The following is a 26,738-nucleotide window of genomic DNA, read 5'->3' on the forward strand; positions in this document are numbered from 1 at the left end:
TTTTTATGATCTAGATGTAGATGGGTGTTCACACTAAACACTGAATAGTGGTTTTATGATTTCTAAAACATGCAACTTGTAAGGAGGTAGTACTTCAAGTTTTGGAGCTGAGCTCTCCTGTCAGTCTTTGTTATGAGAATTGAAGGCTGAAGTTTTCTGAAGGATTCATTTTGTTAAATAAAAGCTGGGCATGAGGAGGGCCTTTTCTGTGTCCACTTGTAATAAACAGCCACTTACTTTCTGTCATTTTGATTAAAACCTGTTTTCGTGTGCCTCCACTTTCTTTTTTTTCACAGCTAAAGAATACATTTCAGCCAGTATAGTCGCAGCTCATTAAACAAGTGTACTGTATCTCATACCCAAAACTCTATTTTGCATGTAAACACAATGGTCATTCCTCCATACCTGTCTGAGCGTCCGCCCTCCAAGCTGTACCTCAAATAGGTCATGCCATCCAAATACTGGCTGCTTGGCAGAGAGTCATCTCCTAGTTCTTTTAGGTCTTCTGCCCGCAGGTACTCACCACCATCCCCGGTCATTGTATCATCTGCTTGTAAAAAATCAAATAGAAAACAGAAATACTTAAAAAAATATTTGCTATTGCCACGTTACACCCATCATGAAAAAAATGGGGATTAGAGATCACCAAGAAACCCTATAAAGGAACACCATTGACTTAAAAAATCAACTTTATCGAACATGGTTAAAATGAATTAGTGCAACAACACTACCACTGATGCAAACATTAAAAATTACAACTTTGTCAAACAACTAAGAGTCCTGCCGGCAGCACGCCTCATACAACCACCACATTCAGTCCACACTGCAATAAGTCTATGGGGATACATAAGCTCTTCTACAGTCAGTGGAATAAGAAAGGATGAGATTATTCAAATGGTAAAGCCACACCATCCACAGAGACAAAAACCCTGGTGATCTTCCAATCAAAATGGTGTAGCAATCCACATAGCATGCCACTGAGGTTGAATGTTTAATTAAACCGCAATGAGGGTAATACAGACTGGATGGGGAGATAAGAGCAGGATGGAAATGGGAGTAGCTGGCTGTATCTTGGATAGGATCTATGGATAAACAGCTGAACCAGTCACATAAGTTGGTATAAGTCAACCCCACAACAGGAGATACACAGCCAGAAGTCGCTGGAGTTGCGTGGTGACATCACACTGACTGGTTTCGTTCGCCTATCAGCGAACTTCTTCGGAACCACACCTGTTAATTTAGGTTGGGGCCTCAGCATAGGGATACGGTTCTGATTTTAAACTACCCTATGCACTAATTAATTATTGGTCTGCATGGGTGTCTTTTTATACATGTTATTACGTTCCACCCATCACCATTTATCAAATAGATCTGAAAATGATTAGTGCCACATATTAGAATATTGTTTCATTAGAGGATCATATGCTCTATTTAATTGTGTATACAAACAAAAAGCAATATGATCAAACATCTATAGAAGGCTTGCCCATAGACTCCAAACTTGTCTCGTGTTTTTATTTCTTGTTAGGTTGCTAAAGGGATTTACAACCTTTTTTTTTTTTTTTTTACTTAGTTTTGGCTTGGAAGGAATAGATAATCCTGTCAAGTTTTTTTTATAGCTGTCCATGGAGCCATTGGGGAAATTTCACCCAATTTCATATTCTTATGACAGCAGAGAAAACAAATATGGGATTAGATAGCAGATAGTAATAATAACTTGACTGATTCAAACTCTTCCCAGTTTTACTAGAAAAAGTGTTTTGTCACAGACTTCAAATCAAATTAAGAAAAAAGGTGGGGTCTATCCTTTCCCCACTTTGTCTACTGGTCTGGAGATGAGCTTTAAAATTTACCCAAGTAAGCTATATGTTTTCTATCACATACACAATTTGCATATAATATGAATCGCTTTTGGGTTGCAGAGAAGCATGTACTGAAAGAATATAGGGCCAGATCCTCAAAAGAGATACTCCGACTTAAGTGCTGTTCAGTCTGTGTGTAACTTTGGAAACGATCCTCAAAAGGCTTTTTCCAAAGTTACACAGAAGATCCGGCATGTGTAATTGAATTACACTGCCTAATTTTAGGATGCAGTACCGCATCCGCCGCTGGGGGCATTTCGAGTCGAAATGCCGTTGCTAGTATGCAAATTAGCACTTAAGGCGATCCACAAAGCTTTCTAGCTTCTTTTTTGCGCCGTAAGTGTTATTTTGCAAGTGTAAAATTAGGGCTCGTTTTACAAAGTGTAAAGTTAGTCACACCTTGTAAAGGCCCATTGCAGCGACGGCATTTGGTATGCTTTCCCGAGGGAGAACTCCACGTCAATTTGTAAAAACAAAACCGGCATGGGTTCCCCCCCCAGGAGCATACCAGGCCCTTAGGTCTGGTATGGGTTGTAAGGGGACCCCCCCTACGCCGAAAAATTGACGTAGGGGGTCCCCCTACAATCCATACCAGACCCGTATCCAAAGCACGGTACCCGGCCGGCCAGGAAGGGAGTGGGGACGAGCGAACGCCCCCCCCCCCCTCCTGAGCCGTGCCAGGCCGCGTGCCCTCAACATGGGGGGGTTGGGTGCTCTGGGACAGGGGGGCGCACTGCGGGCCCCCCCACCCCAGAGCACCCTGTCCCCATGTTGATGAGGACAGGACCTCTTCCCGACAACCCTTGCCATTGGTTGTCGGGGTCTGCGGGCGGAGGCTTATCGGAATCTGGGAGTCCCCTTTAATAAGGGGGCCCCCAGATACCGGCCCCCCACCCTAAGTGAATGGATATGGGGTACATCGTACCCCTATCCATTCACCTGGAGGCAAAAAGTAAAAGTTAATAAACACACAACACAAGGCTTTTTAAAATAGTTTATTATTCTGCTCCGGACGCCCCCCCTGTCTTCGTTATTAGCTCAATTACCAGGGGGGGCTTCTTCTTCCGCTCTCCGGGGGTCTTCTTCCACTCTCCGGGGGTCTTCCGCTCTCCGGGGGGGCTTCTCCGGACTCCGGGGGGGCTTCTCCGGCCTCCGGGGGGCTTCTTCCATCTTCTCCCCTCTTCCGCTCTTGACTCGGCGAACCCCGGTTCTTCTTCAGCTCTCCGGTGCCTTCTTCTTCAGCGCTGGCTGCCTGCTATGTTTGTGTGTTAGCTCGATTTCAAACAGGCAGCCGGCGCGGTCTTCTGTGGCGTCATCTTCTCTTCTGGTCTTCTGTTCTTCCGATGTTGCCTCGTCGCCGGTTGTCGCTGTAATGATGGAAGCGCGCCTTGCATCCCATTTATATAGGCATCACCGTCCCATCATGCTCCGGTAGGTACCCACGTGGTGGGTGCACGTGGGTAGGCACCCACCACGTGGGTACCTACCGGAGCATGATGGGACGGCGATGCCTATATAAATGGGATGCAAGGCGCGCTTCCATCATTACAGCGACAACAGGCGACGAGGCAACATCGGAAGAACAGAAGACCAGAAGAGAAGATGACGCCACAGAAGACCGCGCCGGCTGCCTGTTTGAAATCGAGCTAACACACAAACATAGCAGGCAGCCAGCGCTGAAGAAGAAGGCACCGGAGAGCTGAAGAAGAACCGGGGTTCGCCGAGTCAAGAGCGGAAGAGGGGAGAAGATGGAAGAAGCCCCCCGGAGTCCGGAGAAGCCCCCCCGGAGTCCGGAGAAGCCCCCCCGGAGAGCGGAAGACCCCCGGAGAGTGGAAGAAGACCCCCGGAGAGCGGAAGAAGAAGCCCCCCCTGGTAATTGAGCTAATAACGAAGACAGGGGGGGCGTCCGGAGCAGAATAATAAACTATTTTAAAAAGCCTTGTGTTGTGTGTTTATTAACTTTTACTTTTTGCCTCCAGGTGAATGGATAGGGGTACGATGTACCCCATATCCATTCACTTAGGGTGGGGGGCCGGTATCTGGGGGCCCCCTTATTAAAGGGGACTCCCAGATTCCGATAAGCCTCCGCCCGCAGACCCCGACAACCAATGGCAAGGGTTGTCGGGAAGAGGTCCTGTCCTCATCAACATGGGGACAGGGTGCTCTGGGGTGGGGGGGCCCGCAGTGCGCCCCCCTGCCCCAGAGCACCCAACCCCCCCATGTTGAGGGCACGCGGCCTGGCACGGCTCAGGAGGGGGGGGGACGCTCGCTCGTCCCCACTCCCTTCCTGGCCGGCCGGGTACCGTGCTTTGGATACGGGTCTGGTATGGATTGTAGGGGGACCCCCTACGTCAATTTTTCGGCGTGGGGGGGTCTCCTTACAACCCATACCAGACCTAAGGACCTGGTATGCTCCTGGGGGGGGAACCCATGCCGATTTTTTCTTTGAAAATTGGCATGGAGTTCTCCCTCAGGAATGCATGCCGCTGTCATTTTTTTTTTTCCCCGACGCAACTTTAAGCCGTCGCGATCCTCAAAACTCGGCGTAACGTAACTTCGCGCATGCGCAGTACGGCCGACGCGCATGCGCAGTACGGCCGGCGCGGGAGCGCGCCTCATTTAAATGGGACTCGCCCCATTTGAATAGGAACGCCTTGCGCCGGCGGAATTTTAGTTACACAGCCTGAATTTTCTAGATAAGTGCTTTGTGGATCAGGCACTTAGGTAGAAACTTTAAGCCAGTGTAACTTAAATTGGATTTTTTAAGTTACGTCAGGTTTTTGTGGATCTGGCCCATAAAGTCTACTATTGCTCACTTTGCCTTCTGAAAATTCTACCTGTCATGCTGATCAAAATAGCTTTAAGCCCTGGTTCACACTGGAGCGTATTGACATGCAATTTGACATATCAAATTGCATGTCAAATCAATTGCACCGCCCTAATTTTCACCAATTTCAAAAAGTAGTTTCTGAACAGATGTCTCTGAAATCGCAGCCGAAATCGGGACTGAAATTCAGCGCTACACACACGGCTTCATTCCCGAAGCTCAGTGTGAACCTGGGCTAAAGCAGAGTTCCACCCAAAAATGTAACTTCCATTTTAAGTACTGATGACCCCCTGACATGCCACATTTGGCATGTCCTTTTTTTGGTGGGGGGAGCGGGTACCCAGTTTTGACAGGCACCCAGCTCCCACTTCCTCCCATGGAGCCGTGGCGCCGGAAGGAAGTTCACATCTCCCCCTCCCTCCCTGCAATCTTCTGGGACATGTCACAGGTCCCAGAAGATTGCTCAGCCATTCACAATGCGCAGCGCGGCTTGCGCGTGCACAGTGTGCACCCAGCTGTAAAGCCACAGCCGCGGCGCCCATAGTTAAAGAGGAGGGGGAGAGGAGCGATGCTTTGTGTGCCCGCATCGCTGGACCGTGGACAGGTGAGTGTCTGTTTATTAAAAGTCAGCAGCTACACTTTTTGTAACTGCTGACTTTTAAATGGGTGGAATTTGGCTTTAATACTTTATGAGCGCCAGACTTGGAATATGTTTGCAGATTATGAGTTAAGACCTCAGACATTTTTAATCTGCATGATTGATCCAGATCCCTAAGTAAATAATAAAGTTACAGACAAACTGGAACCCCATATTTTCTCAATAAAGAAATTCTTTAGCCACATAGAGCCTATGCAAGTTGTCCATTTGTCACAGTCTTGTAAATAATCTCTTTTGGTGCAATTGGAGGTGGGCAGGCTTTGGGACTGTCCTCAATATCCTACTTTAAATCGTATGTCCATGTTGGGATGAGATGAAGTGCATATTGAGGTATGATGGGGTATCACATTATTCACCGACTTGGGAGGGAAGACGCTTAGAGGAAAAAAATGTATTTGCAAGGTTTTGATGACTGGTACTCCAGGGGTGTCCGGTTCCTATTTCAATTACATGCTAATGACTACTTAAAGTCCTTTCACAATATACAACAGGAATTTGGTATCACCTCTTATAGGTTTTTCCAATACCTTCAACTCTGTCACACCTTTTAAGCAGATTACTTTTAGACTCATTGCTACACCACCTGCGGATCAACTAGCTAATACTACAGATAAGAGAGGACTCATTTCTTCTGTATGAATCCCTTGGCTAGTTCCCATGGTAATCAACTGCTCCCTGGCAGGAAAGGATGGGATAAACATATTGCTGGTTTAGATGAAGTGGTACGGCAAGCTGTGTTGGAACAGATATTACTTGTTTCCCTTTTATCAACACAAAGATTATCCCAACTTTTTGTCACACATGGGGCTTCTAAAATGCCCTATACATTACACCCCCTGTGGATGCTCTGGAAATGCCCTAAATTGATGCGCTATTGACATTGTGTTACTGCCACTAATAATATGACATTCCAGACTGTTTAACAACATCACTTGTATACTGGGATTTTTGGATGAGAAATTATATACACCTCAGGCCCAGACCACCATATCTAGATTGTTATGTGTGGCCTGCAAATGCAATATGTAAAAATTTCTTTCCACTCTTCCTCCTACATTTGAGGATTGCTGTACGCAGGTAAACACAACCCAATTCTATTGCAACAGGGCACTCCCTTAATAAGTTTCACATACTGTGGGATCCATGGCTGCAAATTCCAGGTCTAGCCCCTTTAGCATTCGTATCTATGGAGATTCTTCAAAGCTGATTTTAATGATAGCGATATATACTGTATATATTGGAATGCCTAGTGTATAGCACTGGCAGTTGTAAGAATGCAAATCCAGTATGCCAATCCACTGATGTTATGATAACCTGGAAGGTTAGTATCTGGGATAGCCAGAAACCAAACTGCTCGACCAACTGATGGCCGTTTATGGGTCTCTTCTAGAGAAAACCGGAAGGGTTACTTCCTGATAGGGATGGAAAGGCACTGGTCTGATCGAAGGCCAGGTCATGAAAGAAGCCCATGGTGTATGTGCCCCTGGAGTGGCATTCCAGGGGTGTGGTAATTCTCACCATTATTGGGGTCTCACTTTGAGTTTTGCTGGCACCTAGGACACTTTTTTCACACCTGCCTCTTGGGCCGGGCCTTTTGGCTAGGACCAGAGCGATTTTTATTCCTAGACGGAAGACCGGCCATTGTATTTCACAATGGCACCTCATCCACTTCCCTTTGCCCACCCTTATGTGTGTTTGCCGCTTTTTGTCGGTTGATGGGTGTCATACACGTTTTGTTCACTTGTGATTAGGAGGTCCTCGGGCCTGTGCTGAAAGTATTGAGAGGGGGTGGACATGGCCTTCTGGCTTGGTTCGCCCACTCTCATGGGGTCTCCCTTTGATGGAGCCCCACCTAGTACTTGTGTTGGTCCATTTCGGCAGACCTCCCAGCGAACGGGATCCGTCTGGTTTTGGCCAGATGGACCATGTGAAGTACCCAGGTCCCTCGGGTGGAAACCCAGGGAATCAGGGCTAGGGCCCTTTCCCTTAAGAGGAGGACTATGTGTACACCCTGTGCATTTTTTGTGTTTCACTTTTTGGTGTGCACTTTTTTTGCACCGAGTGGAGTCGAAGTGTGCTTTAAAAAATGGGCTTAAAAAAAAAAATTGGCTAGGATAGAGTGTTTTTTAAAATATATTTCCATGGGTAATAAGTTTAAAAGACAAAAAAAAAACTATGTGGCCAACGGCCAAAGTTGAAAAAGCTGTAAATAATAAGAAAAGAGCTTTTAAAAAAAGACAAAAACAAAGGAACACTATCATCATTTAAATGTTACAAAGAATATAACAGAATATGTAAATAGGAATAAAAGGCCACAAAAATTCAAAAACACACACAGCTAATGTGTGAGATAATGTAAGTGGATAGAAAACTCTAAAACGCTGAATTCAGAGAGTTGTAATTAATGATTAATACTCTGAGTGGTCTAAAATTATCAGTGGTGTACCACAAGATTCAGTGTTGGGACCCTTACTTTTTACTATATTTATAAATGATATAGGGTCTGGGATTAAAAGTACCATTTCAGTCTTTGCAAATGACACCAAGCTATGCAGTGGAATAACATCCTTACAGGATGTCTCCAACTTACAATCTGACCTCAATGCACTGCTTAATTGGGAAACTATGTGACAAATGAGGTTTAATGTTGATAAATGTAAAGTTTTACACCTGGGGCTAAGAATATGCATGTATCATACATACTAGGAGGCAGTGGCAGCTGGTGGTTTTTGGTTTGGGGGTGGCAGCAAACAACCAAACTCCCCCCTGCTGCAACTCAAACCACCCCCTGTCCGTGGCAGGGACTGGGCATCCATGCAGTGTGGCTCTTCTAGCTTCCACTGTGTGCCTTCTCCCCTCCTCCTAGGCATCCCATAGGATCGCCTGTCCTTTCAGCCAATCGGGTGACAGGTATCAGTCCCACTTCATGATTGGCAGGGAGGAGGATCAACACCTCGGTGGGCTCTGGATGCATCCTCAGCACCCTAAGCCCACCCTATTTTGAAGCCTAATAGAGCCTATGGCTCTAATCAGGTGCTTAAAAAAAAACTGGCCGCTGTAATGCATGCACCTGGTGATCTGAAAGGGGCCAGACACATGAATAGGGGGCAGCTGCGGCAGCCATGGATAGATTCATGCTATGTATGAATCTATCCATTACTATATAGGGGGTGGCAAGGAGGAAGGGGGCGGCACCCGGGCGCCCCTAATAGACGGGCCACCCCTGCTAAAAGGGAGTACAACTGGGAGAAGATTTTGGGTGTTCTGGTAGATCATAAGCTTAATAATGGCATGTAATGCCAAGCAGCAGTTTCCAAAGTGAGCTAAATAATTTCTTATATTAAGAGAGGTATAGACTCCAGAGAGAGAGATATCATTGGGCGTGAACACCCATGCGATCCGATTCCAGTGTGGGAAAAAAAAGTCCCTGTACTCTTTTTATGCAAATCCAATGCAAGTTCAGCTATACAACTGTATGGCTGAACTCGCATTGCACAGATATTGCACGTGATTGGCACAGCAGTACAGGTGCAAATCACATGCAATGTCTGTGTTCACAATAGTGTGAACCCAGGCTAATGGGGTTATGATCAACATGTATAAATTAATACATGGTCCATGTAGTGAACTTGGAGTTGAATTGTTCACTTTAAGGTCAAGACAAAGAACAAGGAGGAACTTTTTATGTCTGGAGGAAAATAGATTTAATCTCTATATACAGAAAGGTTTCTTCACAGTAAGAGCTGTGAAAATGTGGAACAGACTCCCTCAAGAGCTGGTTTTGTCCAGCTCTGTAGATTGCTTTAAAAAAAAGCCTAAATGTATATAATATAACTACATACTAACATTTATAGGTACAGTGCCTTAAAAAAGTATTCATACCCCTAAAAATTTTCCAAATGTTGTCATGTTACAACCAAAAATGTAAATGTATTTTAGTGGGATTTTATGTGATAGACAAACAAAAAGTGGCACATAATTGTGAAGTGGAAGAAAAATTATAAATGGTTTTCCAAATAAATATCTGAATACCTAGTAGAAGCACATTTCTCTGCAATTACAGCTTCAAGTCTTTTTGGGTATGTCTTTACCAGCTTTGCTCATTCTTCTTTGCAAAATAGCTCAAGCTCTGTCAGATTGGATGGAGAGCGTCTGTGAATAGCAGTTTTTAAGCCTTGACACAGATTCTCAATTGGATTTAGGTCAGGACTTTGACTGGGCCATTCTAACATTTACGCTTTTGGTTATGACAAAATGTGAAAAATGTCAATACTTTTTCAAGGCACTGTAAGGTTGATCCAGGGAATATCCGATTGCCTATTGGGGGGTCAGGAAAGATTTTTTTACCCTGCTGGAGCAAATTGGATCATGCTTTGCAGGGTTTATTGCAATTGTCTGGATTGGCTATGGGTATAGGATTGTGTATATAGGATTGTATAATTAATTTTTCTTTTTTATTGGTTGAACTAGATGGACTTGTGTATTTTTTCCATCAGGCTAACAATATAACTAACAAAAAAAAACAGGCTAACAATATAAATAATACAATGTATGGGGCAATGAACAGAGGTATTACATTAAATGTTATGTTTATTCTACAGCATGCTTTTTGACAAGTAGTCTTTTTTAGGCACCACTACACACATTGCCATTGTTAGTGGTTAATTGGTTTTAATCTCCTGTGCATGTTATATTGAGAATGCAATAGTAGAAAATGCAATAGTCAACACATTCTGTCAAAATCACTGCAAGTACTCAAAATCACAGCATTCCTCAATACTCTGCATACACCAATACCTTGCTCACTAAGAAGCTCTTCATCAGAAAGGAGCTCACCAGCAAACAATTTAAAAGCTGCACAGAGCACATTTCAAATTATAAAAGATGTGAAACAGATTTATAATGATAATAAATGACCCTGGTGGGTATCTCACAAAATACAATGCTGAGTTTCTTAAGAAGTATCTGGGGAAATGTGAATGCAGAAATAACAATATACAAGAAGAAAATAAACTAGTTCCACATGTGTACCTTTCTAAGTTCTTTGCACTTACAACTATACAGTGAAATAACAACATTATATAATGGCATAGCTGCCATAGTTTTAGGATAAGCATGTTAGTTGCTTGTGATAATGTCATGAAAAACTGTGGACTGTTACAATCTCATCATTTAATGGAAAATAATAGCAATTACCAGAACATTTAATACCCCTGTATGTTATAAAAAGGGTACCTCCAGTGATTAATTTAGTATTAATAATAATTATTTAGTCATTCTAAAATTAACTGTTCTGAAGACTAAAATGGTTTCCAGATGCTTTATATCATCTATAGTATGGGTTGTCAATAGTTATTGGTTAAACACCAAAATGCAGTATAATTCTGCAGGACATTTGAGATTCTTACAGGCCAATAACTGGCACCAAACATTTTTTTTTAAATGTAAGTAATGCATCCAAAAATAAAAAGCTTACACAAATACAGTATGAAGCTGTTAAGAGAATGCAGTTTTTTTCCTCTCTGACTCTTGCACTCCAAATATCATTCCTGTCTTTACTGCTGCTTCTGCCATTTGTTGACGCAACTACATTTTGCATCATCCACTGACTGATCAGTCTTCCTGGAACAATATTCACAGTCATCATACCACCTACTTGATCATGTAGCTGAATCAAATGTTAAGCAACAGCAGCTAATAATAATCCTCTTTATAGCAAGCTACTACTTAACTCATTGGTGTATGCCAATATAGCAATCCTTTTTATTACTTCCTTATGAAACGTACAAAAGAATACTTACATATAAGTTTCATTACTGTTGAAATTTTATCCCTACTCCAGATATTCTTGAATGCAATCAGATTCATCCAAACGTTACATCTTCTAACATACTCTACACCTCTCCAATACCTTCCAATGAGGTATTTGACAGGTGGAAGAGTATATGGCTGAACTGACCTCCCTCTCTTGTGTCTACAAACACAAATTATTGAGAATTATGGCAATTATTGGCAGGAATTGGCAGCAGCATGTCAACCCTCAAAGTACCACTGTCATGACAGCAATAGGTAAGCTGGCATTTTTACTTCACCTTTCAAAAATACTGGTTATCCTGTTGAACCTTTTACTTTATTATATTCAGTAACTGACCCAGAATACACACACACAAATAAGAAATCTGACACTTTTTGACATGCATGTGCACTGTCACTGGTCAGCTAGTAAAAAATCGGGCCAACAATGACAGACCCTATATATCTCTAATAACAGGTGTACTTTAACTTAGCGGAAATATCAAGATCTCCAAACAAAAGTTTGGGGATTTAAGAGGCAATTACTTTTAGGTAATTCTAGATTACAAGCAAAAAACATTTATATAACATTTAGACTGTAGCAGCAGTAGACAATGAGTTTTGAAACGTACCTTCTTCATCAGAGACATCCAGCACCTCAGTCATTGTCTCTGGAACATTTAACTTGTGTTTCTCTGTCACAGTCTGCACAAAATAAGGCCAACATCAATATATGGCAAGAGAATGCATTTTTCTATGTTATAATGTAAAGCATCCTGTAATAAACTAAATCTTATCTCATAATGCATTACACAAAATGAACAAGAGAAAACAAATTAATGATCATAAAAGATGATTCTTTCATGGACTGATCATATTTACTTTTTGCATGAGAAATTGCATAAATTGAACCTTTTCACTTATTCAAAGTGATCTATGAAAGTGGATTTTAAATATTCAAAGTTAGTTAGTTTGTTTAGGTATTTATATATTCTTAAAGCCCAGCTCACCCATTCCTCAGCCAGGAATGGATTACAAACACTGCAAAGAATTCTTCCTGCAGAAGACTTGGAAGGGCAGCAACATCTAGTAGCAGAGAGAACTTTCTGCAGGTAACAGCTGCATTTTTTTTGTATGTTAACTGTTTTTTTATTATGCTGGATTCAGGTTTTAACTGGCAGTAAATGAGCTCATATAACTGAAATTCTGCTGCAACTGAGACAAGCAAAGTATGTCCAGACACTTTGCTTTGTCCCCATTTCACATTATTAATTTACAAAAAACAGGTCCACATTACTTGCCTGCTTGATAGAAAGCTTTTTTAAGGAGCAAGAGGGGCTATACAACAGGCATCAAAAGCAACCTTGACTTGTGTTATTTAATAATCTCTTTTTCATCAATAAAGCATGTAACATCAACCAATGTATTGTGTGAAGTAATAAATGGGATATAAAAAGTTCTCACTGACGCCTGTAGCTGCAGGCATTGCAGAGTAAAATCATCCTCAACATTCATAGCAGAAGTGCTTATAGTGAACCAGAGGCCATGCTATGGACATTGTGGCATTCACATGTTCTTAACAAGCATAAAAACAGGATTTTGCTACTCACCGTAAAATATTTCTTGTTGAGTCCATTAAGGGGCACAGTTTGATGACAATTAAGCAACCTAGTGCTATACTGCCACCTACAAAAGAAATGCACACTAGGCACAATGCCTTAGTGGCATGGAATTTGATAGGAAAAGGAAGCAATGCAAAGGCCAGCACAACAACCTGTCTAATCCATCTATATATATAAAACTCAACGTGTGTGTGTATGTATGTTCCAGCATCACGTCCAAACGGCTAAAGATATTAACATGAAACTTGGCACACATGTTACTTATATGTCAGCAACAAACATAGGATAGGTGGTTTAACCCTTACCCACCCCCATGTGCCATGGTAGGGGTTTTTCTTTAAAGTCCCATTCAACTCTATGGGAAATACATGTTCCAGCATTACGTCCAAACGGCTAAAGATATTAACATGAAACTTGGCACACATGTTACTTATATGTCAGCAACAAACATAGGATAGGTGGTTTAACCCTTACCCACCCCCATTTGCCATGGTCGGGGTTTTCCTTTAAAGTCCCATTCAACTCTATGGGAAATACATGTTACTTCATAACTTCCAAACGGCTGTAGACATTTCGATAACACTTGGTCACATGTTACTTATATGTCCACTTAAACTATAGGATAGTTAATTTATCCCTTAAATACCCCCATTTGTGAGGGTCGGGGTTTTTGTTTAAAGACCCATGCAAATCAATGGGAAATGTATGTTCCCACATAACTTCTGTACGCCTGGAGATATTTCAATAATACCTGGTACACATATTACTTATATGCCAAAAAAAATATATGACAGTTAAATTAACCCTTACCTACACCCTTATATAAAAGATGGGTATATTTATATTACTATGATTTTCCTCCCCAAAAGGTTAAGATAGGAAGACCGGGCAACGCCGGGTATTCAGCTAGTTTTATATATAGTGGAAAATGGAGAAACTCTTTTAGGATTTAATGGGATGTCAAAAATAGAATCACTCTTCCTAAAGGAAGCAGTGTCAGAAAGATAAATACTGATATTCTTCACCACATTGAAGTAATAGAGAAATCTACTTTGAATTAACCAGGGCCAGTGTTATGGTCCAGGCTTAGGCTCGGAGACCAGTAGGTATTGAACTAGAGAGGCACCCACCAACCAGTTGGATAAGTGTAGCAGCAAGTCACCCTTGCTGACACAGGCTTACCTGAAGAGCAGAGTCTAAGCACTAACTGGTGTTCCCCAGAGCTCCTGATGGTGGATGATAGAACTAGGTCACGGTTCTCAGGATGACCCCACTAGGAGGTAATCAAGCCAGGGTCCACCTTATTTTATATAAGATCATATGGAGCTCCCTACAGAAGAACAGTGATAACCAATCAGGCTGAAGTGATGGCCAAAAAAAAAACACTGTAACATCAAGGAGATGTCACAAATAAGTTCAAAAGGAGGTCTTTGTAACAGTGACAGTACTAGATTTAAAATCTAGTGGAGTGAAGACTTATCTGGGGGAGCAATGCATGCAAGCCCTTTTATAACAGATATAGCAAATCAATGAATGTTTAGTAAGAGGACGGACAGGGAAGACACCTTACCTTTGAAGTTGCCATGGGCCATATGTTATTTTATCCCTACCTGGAGGCTTGATAAAATACATAGCCCCCAAAAAGGCACTCAGGGAAACCCCAAGAGACAAATAAGTCTTCCAGATTCCTTTATAAATCTTGCAAGAAGAAGATAAGCTTTTAACATGGACCGGATTACAAAATCTGAAATGCCCCTGCCATTCTCAAAAGTCAAGCCTGCCGATACAGAAAATTAAGAGGAAGACTCCTCCACATGGCCAGCTTGCAGTGGAAAGTAAAAGCCAAGCCCAAAAGTAAAAGAGAAATTTTAACTCCTTCACAAAATGGGTGCTCAATGACAGGATGATTGGTATTAATAATAGTACATAAACAGGGAAATAAAAATCCTCAAGCCCATAGCATACTATACAGCCTGCAAGCTACTCGCAAGAAGTGAGTCAATAGAGACAGGAAGCGGTGAGCTTACCTGAATAGTAGAGCTCTCTGTAAATGGCCCACAGAGGGGTATTTACTGCCGACCACAGGACCACCAAACAGAGATCACCAGTATACTAAATGAACTTGGAAAACCTTTTTGGCTAACTCGAGAGACTTCCAGGATTTAATTACTTATGAATCTACAAGAAGTTATTGATTGGAAATCTTTTAATTAAAGTAAAAACTACAGCAGATAGGAGGAAGACATCCATTCTCTTGAGGACACTAAGCATAACTAGGCAGGTGGTTTCTATGTACCAAGTGTTCATTTCCCCTGTAGGCTGAGTGAATACTTGTTTTAAAGCTATTTTTTGCTTGCTAAGAATGTTTAAATATGTGAATGCCCAAATTGTTGCTTCTAGTTTATTTTAAAGGAACTAACTTGTAAAGTTAAACAAGAAAAATAATTTACTATATTATAATATTAAATATGCATAAAGGATAATTATTGAACTTGTAATGGGAAGGATTGATAAACATATGAAGGGTTAATGTTCCAAACTAAATTTATCATAATTGGCTAAAAAGCAATATCCATTCTCTAATGCTCTGAATACTTATTTTAAAGCAATTTGTGCTTGCTAAGAATGTTTAAATATGTGAATGCCCATATCATTGCAACTAGTTTATTTTAAAGGAAATAACTTGTTAAACAATAATTTTTTTTTAGCAATTTTCACTCTGCAATGTTCTTCTCCTTTGTAGCACTGCGTCTTGTAAACAAAGATGCATCTAAGCTTTAAAATGTAAAGGATAAGTTCACATTCTGGAGCATGTTATACATTACATCCATATTTACAGTATAATGTGTAATGCTCCATTATAAGTACTCCTCACCGCCCCAAATCACCCATGACAACAGGCAGGGGATCCCCTCCCATACCCGCTGTCACATTTTGAAAACAGCGCGGCTGTGCGGGCTCTCTCTTTGTGAATGAGAGAACTACAAGTCCTGTCTCTTCTGTGGAAGATAGCTTGTAGTTTTGAATGAACTGCAAGGGTGTTAATGTGCACACTGGTAGTTCATTTACAAGTCCTGCAGCTTTCAAATTGTCTGCCCGTACAGAGGAATGGGCTGAAAGCTATAGGGCTTGTCTGCAGGCACCTGACATTGCACCGTGATCCACTGCAATGCTTTTCAGGCTTCTGCAGGGGAAAAAAATCCTGCAAAAATGGGTGCATTTATTTTCCCAAAAGGTGAATTTAGCCTTTAATCTCAATAGATTATACACTGTATATCAGAATAACAATTGTGTGTAAATTAAACATAAACTATTTCAACAATGCAGGGGTTTCTTGAGCTGTTGATGAGTTAAAATGTGTTTGTGTCTTTTCACTAAATCTGTGACAGATTTTTATAGACAAAGATAGATAGATATAACAGCCGGCAGGTGGGCAGCACTGAAGTTGGTGCAGAGGAGGAGAGGGTGGGTACTGGGATTAGACAAGAACCTCAGTTTGTGGCTTGTATAAATGCACAACATGCCTGGGAAGCAAGCAGGAAACTTGGAAAAGTTAGATTGGCGGTGAATTTTAGTCAGTTTATGTAAAGGAACAAACCAAGGTTTTGACAGCCATAAAATTATGCAGTGTTGATGCCATGGTCTTCCGTAAAAATGCTGTGAAAATTGGCAATCTGCCGACTTCTTTTTATTCTGTCATAAGCCATTTCAGCTTCCATGGAATGCTCATCTTCCATTACTACTGTTTTACCAAGGCAGCAGTACTCATCCGAACATATACAGATTTTGAAGCAATACATAAATGCTACTGTTTCGTGATCTGTGGCAAACTCTGGTAACATGCACAAATACAGGTCATTGTACTACATCACCCAAGAATGCTTTTTCACTCTGAGGCCCCGTACACACGACCGAGTTTCTCGGCAGAATTCAGCCAGAAACTCGATCGGAGCTGGATTCTACCGAGAAACTCGTCATGTGTACACTTTTCAGCGAGGAAGCCAACGAGGAACTCGTCGGGCCAAATAGAGAACATGTTCTCTATTTCCTCGTTGTTCAATGAGGAAAGTCGGCCCGCCGAGATTCTCGACGGCTTCAACACTGAACTCGACGAGGAACTCGATGTGTTTGGCACGTCGAGTTCCTCAGACGTGTGTACGGGGCCTTACTCAGGTTCTGGTTGTATCTATAGATGAAGTGTGATTGAGTTTTGCACACAGACCAGGAAGAACAATGCAACAATTCTAGCTTTTGTTAGGAAAGTTGACTCATCTGGGACTATGTGTGGCTGCTGCCAGCTTAAGCAGGCGGCATTCTGCATAATTTCTAGTTTAGTAGAACCACAAAACTTACTGCAAATTATTCACATTGTATATCTTTAAATGAATATTACAATTGCAGGCTTGGTTAGTATTAATATATATTCCCAAATATAGGTTAGTGTGCTGCATTTGTCAAGGTTGCTCTACTCTTAGGTGCTGACTGTATGTCTGGGTATGTCAATAGTGAGTAGGTCCAGTTGTGTAGCTAAGGAAAAGAGGTAAAGCTCTTTTTTTTTTTTTTCCATCACAGTTGAAAGTAGTACTAAACAACAAGCAGAATTTCAGCAGTTTTTTTGTACCTTTCCTGCAGATCTACTTAAGTGATACCACTGTATGGTCATTCAATGTTGACCTACAGATGTCATTCTGTTGGCATCTGTAGTTATCCAGCAACTAACTGAGCTGTAATTTTCTACATGTTCAGTTCATGGAGCAGAGACGTAAAGAAAGATTATTATATGGCTGGCTAACACACAAAGATCTGCAATTACTGCACAACGCAATGAATCATGTGATAGAAGTCTGTTTTTTATCTGTTGCTAATTTAACATACTGCTGATTATCAACAAATTAATGGCATCCTTCTTAACAAACTGGCTGCCACAACTGCGTTTTTTCTCATTCAGAGGCAATTTAACCCCTTTTAACTAAGTAGTATTCAGAATTGTAAAAGCTCATTAAGCATTGTATTATGTTTGTAATACCATAACCTAATTTAACACTCTTAAAAACATTACAATAGATTTGTCGTAATTTTCTAAGGTCTACAAGAAGCGAAGCACAAAAGTGTGAGATTTAGAACTAATATACTCCTTATCCTTATTATCAACCCTGATCCCAAAATAAAATAAAGTGATATGTGGAGGCAGGACGCCAACAACATAAAAAGATATAAAGTTTTACATAACCCCCAAATTGTGTTCTGTGTCTGTTTATTTGCAGTGCATAGGAACAAATTTTGCGTAGTGAGGGGGTTAAACGTTGTCTCTATTTTTTCAATACAACTAAGTGCAATATGTGGTAGAAATTAGCAACTCAAATGCCTCGTACACACGACCGGTTTTCGCGGCCGTGTGTATGCTCCATCGTAGTTTCTGCCAGACAAAAAAAGAGAGCATGATCTCTTTTTTCCCATCAGGAAAAAATCCTGCCGGGAAAACCGTTCGTCTGTATGCTTTTCCGACGGGAAAAAAATGTGCATGCTCGGAAACAATTTGACACATGCTTGGAAGCATAGAACTTCATTTTGTCAGCTCACTGTAGTCTTTTACGTCACCACGTTCTTGGCAGTCAAAAGTTCACCGGACTTTTGTGTGACCGTGTGTATGCAAGGCAGTATTGAGAGGAATTTCGATGGGAAAACCGTTGGTTTTTTATCCGACGGAAAAAACAGTCGTGTGTACGAGGCATAAGAAATGCAAAGTGAGCGTATGATGAAGAAATGCATAAGTAGAGGTCAAAACCATTTGTAGCTCCAGCATTATAGGCAGTGGAACAATACGAAAAGCTTGACCCCGCTCATTCCACCTCTTTCTTATTGGTGCTCTAGTGTGATGTGGACGCATTGATTGACAAGCAGGCTCAGTAGATGATAGGGGGTGGGCCTAAACCTGACTTTTAAAAGAAAAGTGAGGATTTGCATATACCTTGTATAGCATGTTTCTTTAGGTCTCAGTTTGAATAGCTCAGCTTTGTGAAAGGTTAACTTTAATATTTTTTTTATAACTTGTTCATCAGTAAATGGAACAAAGGTATTAGTGTGTCATTAGATTAATAGGTAAAATATGGTGCATGCCAAATCATGGTAACACCTTTTTAAGGAAACCTGAGGGGATAGAAAGATGGGAGCTGACATTGCTGAGCATTCTCCTAAAGACGCAGGCTCTGAATTGGGTATCCTTTTCCTGGCCTGGTGACTGTAGGTAGTCACTGACTTGAGACAAGCACAGAAGAGGACATTTTAGACTTTCCCAACTTTACTGGATGCTTGTTCCAAGTCTGTGACTTTTTAGGCAGTGAAGCAAAGATCAAAATCTGCCTCAAGGATTGTACCACTCAAAGTCAGGTCAGTAACAGAAGCTACCATAGTTCTACCTTTACTGGTTTTATTTAATACACATATGTTAATGGGAATACTGTATACTACAAACATAAGGATTTTAAATTCATAAACAACATAAGCAGCTAAGAGCTAAGTGCAGTCTGCAGAAACCTACAGAAACCAATCATAATGTGCTTTAATGAAGTCAGACAATAAAGCCTCGTACACATGATCGGATTTCCGACGGGAATTGTGTGATGACAGGCTTTTGTCAAAAAATCCAACCGTTTGTATGCTCCATCAGACAATTGTTGTCGGATTTTCCGCGGACAAATATTGGATAGCATGCTTTAACGTTTTCCGACAAACAATTGTGTGTTGTCGGATTTTCCGATCGTGTGTACAAAAGTCCAAAGTACAAACACGCATGCTCGGAAGCAATGCCCACCAAACACAACATTAGACATTATGGCACTAAAGAGATGGAAAAACCATGTAGTTTTGTGTTTATTGGCCAACAATTTTGTGCCGTTTGTATGCAAGCCAACGCCCTTTGGACAAAAGTCCTACGCTTTGTATGCGGAAAATCCGATCGTGTGTATGAGGCTTTACACTATTTATTAAATCAATACATGTGTTCCGATAAGAAATTTTAAAGGTACCTAATCAAATTCCCGTGTGTAAGAGCATTCTTGTGTGTAGAGTATACATGTATACTCTAGCAATGTATATGAACTGTAAGAGTGTATGCTGTGAGTCACAATAAACAGAAACATTTCATATTGAATAGGTTCAGTTCTGAAAGCTATAATGCATGCACTGTCCGTTATAAGTTTTCTATTTTATCAAATAAAACTGAACGTAAAAAGGCACTCACAGTGGTAGTTGTGATGATTTCCTCAGTGACAACCTTCAATGTGTCCACCACAGAGATGTATCCCAGTCGCCTGGCAATCGCAAGTGCAGTGTTACCATTCTGCAGGGGAGGAAGGAGTAAGGGAAAGAGTGATAAAACTGTAAGCAAATAAAATTACATACAGTACAGCAAGGGAGCCAGCCTTCCCATCCAGAACAAGGCACCAAACACAGGAAAAGGCGCTTCACAAATCTGTAATTCACTTCTGAAGTCTTTCTGTGCAGCTTCAATCCCCATAGCAACACAACACACTGACATCTGCCAGCTTCTCTGCATAAAAATGTTCTGTCTGCTTTAAGGCTGTCACACACTAGCACCATTTTCCTTAAAAGCTACCTACTTAAGATGCTTCCAAATGCAGGATTAGCTGCCCTGATGTTTCTGAAATAGAGTTCCATTTAGTATTTTTAAAACATGTTTTCTAAGAAACAGTTATATGAAATGGATCGCACTGTCCGTTTTAACAAGGGAAGCGAACAGACGGTAAAGCTTGGATTCATTTGAATTCAGTGCTCCCTTAAGAAAAATAAAGCTACATAAACACATCTGACAGTCATTTAGGAGAAGTACGAGTAATTTCCAAAGAGGAAATTCTTAGTCTACTGTCTACAAATAACTGACACCGTAGGGTCGTAAAATATATGCTCAAGAAGAACCTGACATTTATTCTCTCGCCAGTTTAAAATATTTTACAGATGAATGTGTCATTTTCACACAGCATAAAAAACATGTCCAGGCAGAAAAAATAAATATTATATACATATATACACTAGATTATCAAAAGTATTGGGACGCCTGCCTTTACATGAACGTTAATGGCATCCCAGTCTTATGCCACGTACACACGATCCGAATATTGTACGAAAAATGTAGTCCGAGGAAGAATCGTCCGATAATCGGATCGTTAGTACAGGGCTTCCGTGACCTGATCATGACAGTTCATCCGATATTATTTTATCGGACATGCGCGAAAATTTTCCTCGTACGATACCAGATCGGACGATTTTCATTTGGTCAGTACAGTTGTTGTCCGAAAATACAACACAAATACATTACAACACATGACATCACTTCGGATTTTTTTTTCTGTCGTACGAGAATTTAGCAACCTATTCAATTTCTACTTGCGACTAGTAAATCTGTCGTCCGATTTTCTTATCGTGTGTACGCGGCATTAGTTCGTAGGGTTCAAAATTGAGTTGGCCCACTCTTTGCAGCTAAAACAGTTTTAACTCTTCTGGGAAGGTTATCCACAAGGTTTAGGAGCGTGTCTATGGGAATGTTTGACCATTCTTCCAGAAGCGCATTGGTGAGGTCTGGCACTGATGTTAGACGAGAAGGCCTGGCTCGCAGTCTATTCTCTAATTCATCCCAAAGATGTTCTATTGGGTTGAGGTCAGGACTCTGTGCAGGCCAGTCAAGTTCCTTCACCCCAAACTCACTCATCTATGTCTTTATGGACCTTGCTTTGTGCACTGGTCCAAATCATTTGGTGGAGGGGGGATTATGATGTGGGTTTTTTTGTTCAGGGGTTGGGCTTGGGCCCTTAGTTCCAGTGAAGGAAACTCTTAAGGTGTCAGCAAACCAAGACATTTTGGACAATTTTATGCTCCCAACTTTGTGGGAACAGTTTGGGCATGGCTCCTTCCTGTTCCAAGCAAGGTCCATAAAAACACGGACAAGCGAGTTTGGGGTCCTGACCTCAACGTCTAGAAGACCTTTGGGATGAATTAGAGCAGAAACTGTGAGCCAGGTCTTCTCGTCCAACATCAGTGCCTGTCATGTACACATATTCGCCAGCACACCAAGGATCATTGAAAAAACGTCCAAAAATTTAATGCATAATAGCGATCCAAAAAGCAACGTTTCGAGGTCACGCAGGACCTCTTCGTCAGGCAAAAGATACAAACACAATGCAGTACACAAATATATATAGAAAGCTGTCACCAATCAAACCATGTGAAAAAATAAAACCCACCCATCCCAATCACCTCCTCCCCCTCCCCTCCCCCCCAATCAGGAACCTTCATTGATTAAATTATGCAAGTACCTGCTAGTAACCAGCTGCTTGTGGATTATCATCAGGAAAAAGCAGCCTGGGGTGCCGACAACCTACCCCCGCTGTACTCACGATCGCAGTGGCGATCGCACAACTGTGTCACACATTGCTAGTGAGATAAATCAATCACATCACATGTAACAGGGCTGAAGGTGTCGACAGTATACCCCCCCCGCTGTGTCTGCGATCGTAGTCACGATCGCACAGCTGATACCCCACATAATACAATAAGGATTGCCAACCGCCAATCATATCTTACCACGCATCCCGCGCAAGCGCACAGGATGTGGGAAGACATCTCGGAAGACGCCGATGTGCGGCCGCTGCCGCCATGGAAACAATGACGTCAGGACGCCGCACATCGGCCCAACCCATCACTCAAGGCAGATGTGACAGCGAGGCTTGGAAAGTAAGCCGCTGTCACATGGCTAAAGGGGCCAAGGAGAGTTACGAAATAGAGGAAGTATGGTGCGCTCACCCCAGCTTAAAAGCGCAGCGGAAAGACAGTAAAAAAGTAGGAAAAAAGAAAAAAGATTAGAAAGAATAAACGCTGATGAGCATACATACAGATAAACAGGCATACATAAATAAAAATGAAAAAAAGAAAAAAAAGAAAAAAGAAAAAAAGAAAAAAAATAATAATAATAATGATAAAAAAAACGGTAAAAAAACGCTAAAAAAAAAAAAATAGGGGGGGGAAAAATGTTAAAAATACAAGAAAAATAAAAAGAAGAAGAAAGAAAACAAATAACAAAAGACAAAAAAGTGAAAAGTAGCCAGGATGAGCAGACTAAAAAGTAAAAGATGTGACATGTAGACACTATGCAGAGAGCTAACAATCCGGGTGAAAACACCAACAGACAAATGGTTGCTACAGCGAGCTATATCAATGTACACCCTATCAAGACCTGCCAAAGGTCTAAGTTGATGGGGTCATCGTCCATACATGGCAGAATGCACAATGTCTACATTGTCAACATGAAAAAGGAAAACAAAAATATACAATTCAAAAGAAGCCCACAGGGGCTTGAAAAAAAATCAATGGTATAAACAATACCATATGGGGTGTCATTCATAATGAACAATGGCAAAGCTAAAACTAGCATTTAAATCCAGTATGATTAGTGCATACATGAGAACGGTATGCGATTCGAGCAAAAAAGAACACTAAACGAATAAACCTAATAAAGGGCCAAAAGGCACCACATAGGGGAGCCTAATGGAAGACAGAGCGACCCATCAGCGATCATCAATGAAGCACGTCAGAGACAAATTGGTGTTCAACCCACCAGGTTGTACTGTCCCCAACGTGTGTATCCAATACGCCTCACGGCGGAGTAGTGATCGATTACGATCGCCACCCCTATAGGGTGCTTTAACATGTTCAATAACCATGCCACGAAGTTCGTGGACCTGGTGTTTGACTGTCACAAAATGTAAAGCCACAGGTTTGTTCAGATCTACCTGTTCCCCCTTGGCGGTTTTAGTCAAAGCTATCCTAATGTCGCTTCTATGTTTTTGGAAACGCTTCTTAAATGGGCCAATAGTCTTCCCAACGTATACTAATGTACAGGGACATTTCAAAATATAGACACAAAAGTCGGTGTTGCAATTAAAATATTCGCGTATGGGATAGCGACCTCCCATATGCGGATGTGAAAAATATTCCCCACAAATAAGGGAGTTGCATACATTACAGTTATAGCATCTAAAACACCCGGTTTTATGGGATATTTTAGTTGCGGTCTTAGCGTACTTGTGTCGTGGGTCAGCCTGTACTAGGTGATCTCGTAACGTCTTACCGCGTTTGTACGCCATCATTGGTTTGGTCTTGATTTCAGGACCCAAAGATCTATCTGACTGCAATATTTTCAGATTGCGTTTTTTTGTTACTACCCGCTAGTGCCTTATCCAGAGCCTTATCCAAAACTAATTTGGGATAACCCCGTTCAAGGAATTTCTGGTACATGATGTCAAGTTCCTTCTTTTTATCATGCTCGTCTGAGCAGATCCGTAAGACACGTGCAAACTGTGAAATCGGCAAATTATGGCGCAAATGTGTAGGATGTGCACTCTGGAAATGTAATAGAGTATTTCTGTCAGTAGGTTTAGTGTATAGAGATGTGGTCATAACACCACCAGTGATAGTGATAAGTACATCAAGGAACGGAATACATTCACCCGAAATTTCTGGGTTAAACACAATCCCTGGGAAAACACTATTAATATACTCCACAAATCTTACAAAGTCCGTCTCAGTCCCCGTCCATATAAAAAAGACATCGTCTATATATCTCATCCATTTTTTGACATATCGATGAAACAAAGGGGATAGATAAATATACACCTCTTCCAGATAGCCCACAAACAGGTTAGCAAAAGAGGGAGCTGTGGAGCTCCCCATAGCTGTCCCTCTAATCTGTGTGTACATCATTCCTTCAAATCTAAAATGATTATTCACCAAAATAAATTTGAGGCATTCAATAATAAAAGCACTTGGTAACCCGTGGGAACCTCGTTTGGTCAGGAAATGTTCAACAGCCTGAAGACCAGCTTCATTGGGTATACAGGTATACAGTGATGAAATGTCCATTGTGGCAAGCTTCCAACCGTCCTCGAACGTAGCGGAGGGACCAAGTTTGTCAAGGAAATCACCCGTGTCCCGGATGTATGCTGGTAGATCCTTGACTAACGGTTGTAGATAGTAATCCATAACCTGGGCCAATGGCTGGGTAACAGAACCAGTACCGGAGACTATGGGCCGAAATTTAAGGGGCGTGATGCCCTTATGGATCTTGGGCAACCCATATATAACAGGCGTACGAGGAAATTCGTTATACAAAAAATCGGCAGCGGCCGCACATCGGCGTCTTCCGAGATGTCTTCCCGCATCCTGTGCGCTTGCGCGGGATGCGTGGTAAGATATGATTGGCGGTTGGCAATCCTTATTGTATTATGTGGGTATCAGCTGTGCGATCGTGAATACGATCGCAGACACAGCGGGGGGGTATACTGTCGACACCTTCAGCCCTGTTACATGTGATGTGATTGATTTATCTCACTAGCAATGTGTGACACAGTTGTGCGATCGCCACTGCGATCGTGAGTACAGCGGGGGTAGGTTGTCGGCACCCCAGGCTGCTTTTTCCTGATGATAATCCACAAGCAGCTGGTTACTAGCAGGTACTTGCATAATTTAATCAATGAAGGTTCCTGATTGGGGGGAGGGGAGGGGGAGGAGGTGATTGGGATGGGTGGGTTTTTTTTTTTTCACATGGTTTGATTGGTGACAGCTTTCTATATATATTTGTGTACTGCATTGTGTTTGTATCTTTTGCCTGACAAAGAGGTCCTGCGTGACCTCGAAACGTTGCTTTTTGGATCGCTATTATGCATTAAATTTTTGGACGTTTTTTCAATGATCCTTGGTGTGCTGGCGAATATGTGTACATGATTTGCTTTCCGGTTCCCAGCTGGTGATCGTTTCAGCACCCTTTTACTTATTGGCCATTTTCCTGGAAGGTGTGCAGTTGGAATATTTTGTGACAACATCAGTGCCTGACTTCACAAATGCGCTTCCGGAAGAATGGTCAAACATTCCCATAGACACACTCCCAAACCTTGTGGACAGCATTCTTCGAAGAGTTGAAGCTGTTATAGCTGCAAAGGGTGGGCCAAGTCAATATTGAACTCTATGGACTAACAATGGGATGCCGTTAAAGTTCATGTGAGTGGAAAGGCAGGTGTCCCAATACTTTTGACAATATATTTTATATATATATATATATATATATATATATATATATATATATATATATATATATATATATATATATATATATATATATATAATTTTGTAAACGGCTAATGCCATCCAGTACAGAGTGTACCTGCACTAAAACCAGAAAACCCATTCAGTTTTACCACTTGCTTACTGGGCACATATAGCCCCCTCCTGCCCGGGCGAAATTTCAGCTTCCGGAACTGCGCTGCTTTAACTGACAATTGCGCGGTCGTGCGACGTGGCTCCCAAACAAAATTGATGACCTTTTTTTCCCACAAATAGAGCTTTCTTTTGGTGGTTTTGAACGCCTGTGCGGTTTTTATTTTTTGTGCTATAAACAAAAAAAGAGCGACAATTTTGAAAAAAAACACAATATTTTTTAACTTTTTGCTGTAATAAATATCCAATTTAAAAAAAAAAAAAAAAAAAGTTTTTTCTCAGCTTAGGCCGATACATATTCTTCTACATATTTTTGGTAAAAAAAAAAAATTGCAATAAGCGTATAGTGACTGGTTTGCACAAAAGTTATAGCGCCTATAAAATAAGGGACATAATTATGATTGTTTAAATTTTTTTTTTTTACTAGTAATGGCGGCGATCTGAGATTTTTATTGGGGCTGTGACATTATGGCGGACACATCGGACACTTTTGACACATTTTTGGGACCATTCACATTTATACAGTGAACAGTGCTATAAATATGCACTGTCCAGGTCTTAGTGGAGACCTGCAGGATGTGTGAGTTTGCAGGGGTGAACACTTAGTATAAGTGAGGCCTGGCCATAGCTCATTATTCCCTTCAGGAGACAGGTATGTTCTCCATTTGGGAGACAGACATGCTCTACCTGAGAAA

The 26,738-nt window shown here is 41.5% G+C and overlaps 1 protein-coding gene across 32 annotated transcripts in view; it reads right to left on the reverse strand.

Annotated features, from left to right (window-relative positions):
• Positions 1 to 26,738, reverse strand: part of ANK2 (ankyrin 2) — a 711,894-nt gene that overhangs the window by 115,616 nt on the left and 569,540 nt on the right. For 29 of the 32 annotated variants that reach the window (XM_040328781.1, XM_040328751.1, XM_040328698.1 and 26 more), the window contains 4 exons: positions 20,003 to 20,101; positions 11,773 to 11,845; positions 10,145 to 10,201; positions 406 to 547 (listed from right to left, as the gene is read on the reverse strand). In XM_040328781.1, coding sequence (XP_040184715.1) covers positions 406 to 547; positions 10,145 to 10,201; positions 11,773 to 11,845; positions 20,003 to 20,101 — 371 coding nt within the window. The remainder of the gene's footprint in view (positions 1 to 405; positions 548 to 10,144; positions 10,202 to 11,772; positions 11,846 to 20,002; positions 20,102 to 26,738) is intronic. The other 3 variants (XM_040328814.1, XM_040328786.1, XM_040328760.1) reach the window with 1 other exon arrangement.

Source organism: Rana temporaria, chromosome 1, assembly GCF_905171775.1.
Source record: "Rana temporaria chromosome 1, aRanTem1.1, whole genome shotgun sequence".
In the NCBI taxonomy this organism is placed as follows: domain Eukaryota; kingdom Metazoa; phylum Chordata; class Amphibia; order Anura; family Ranidae; genus Rana; species Rana temporaria.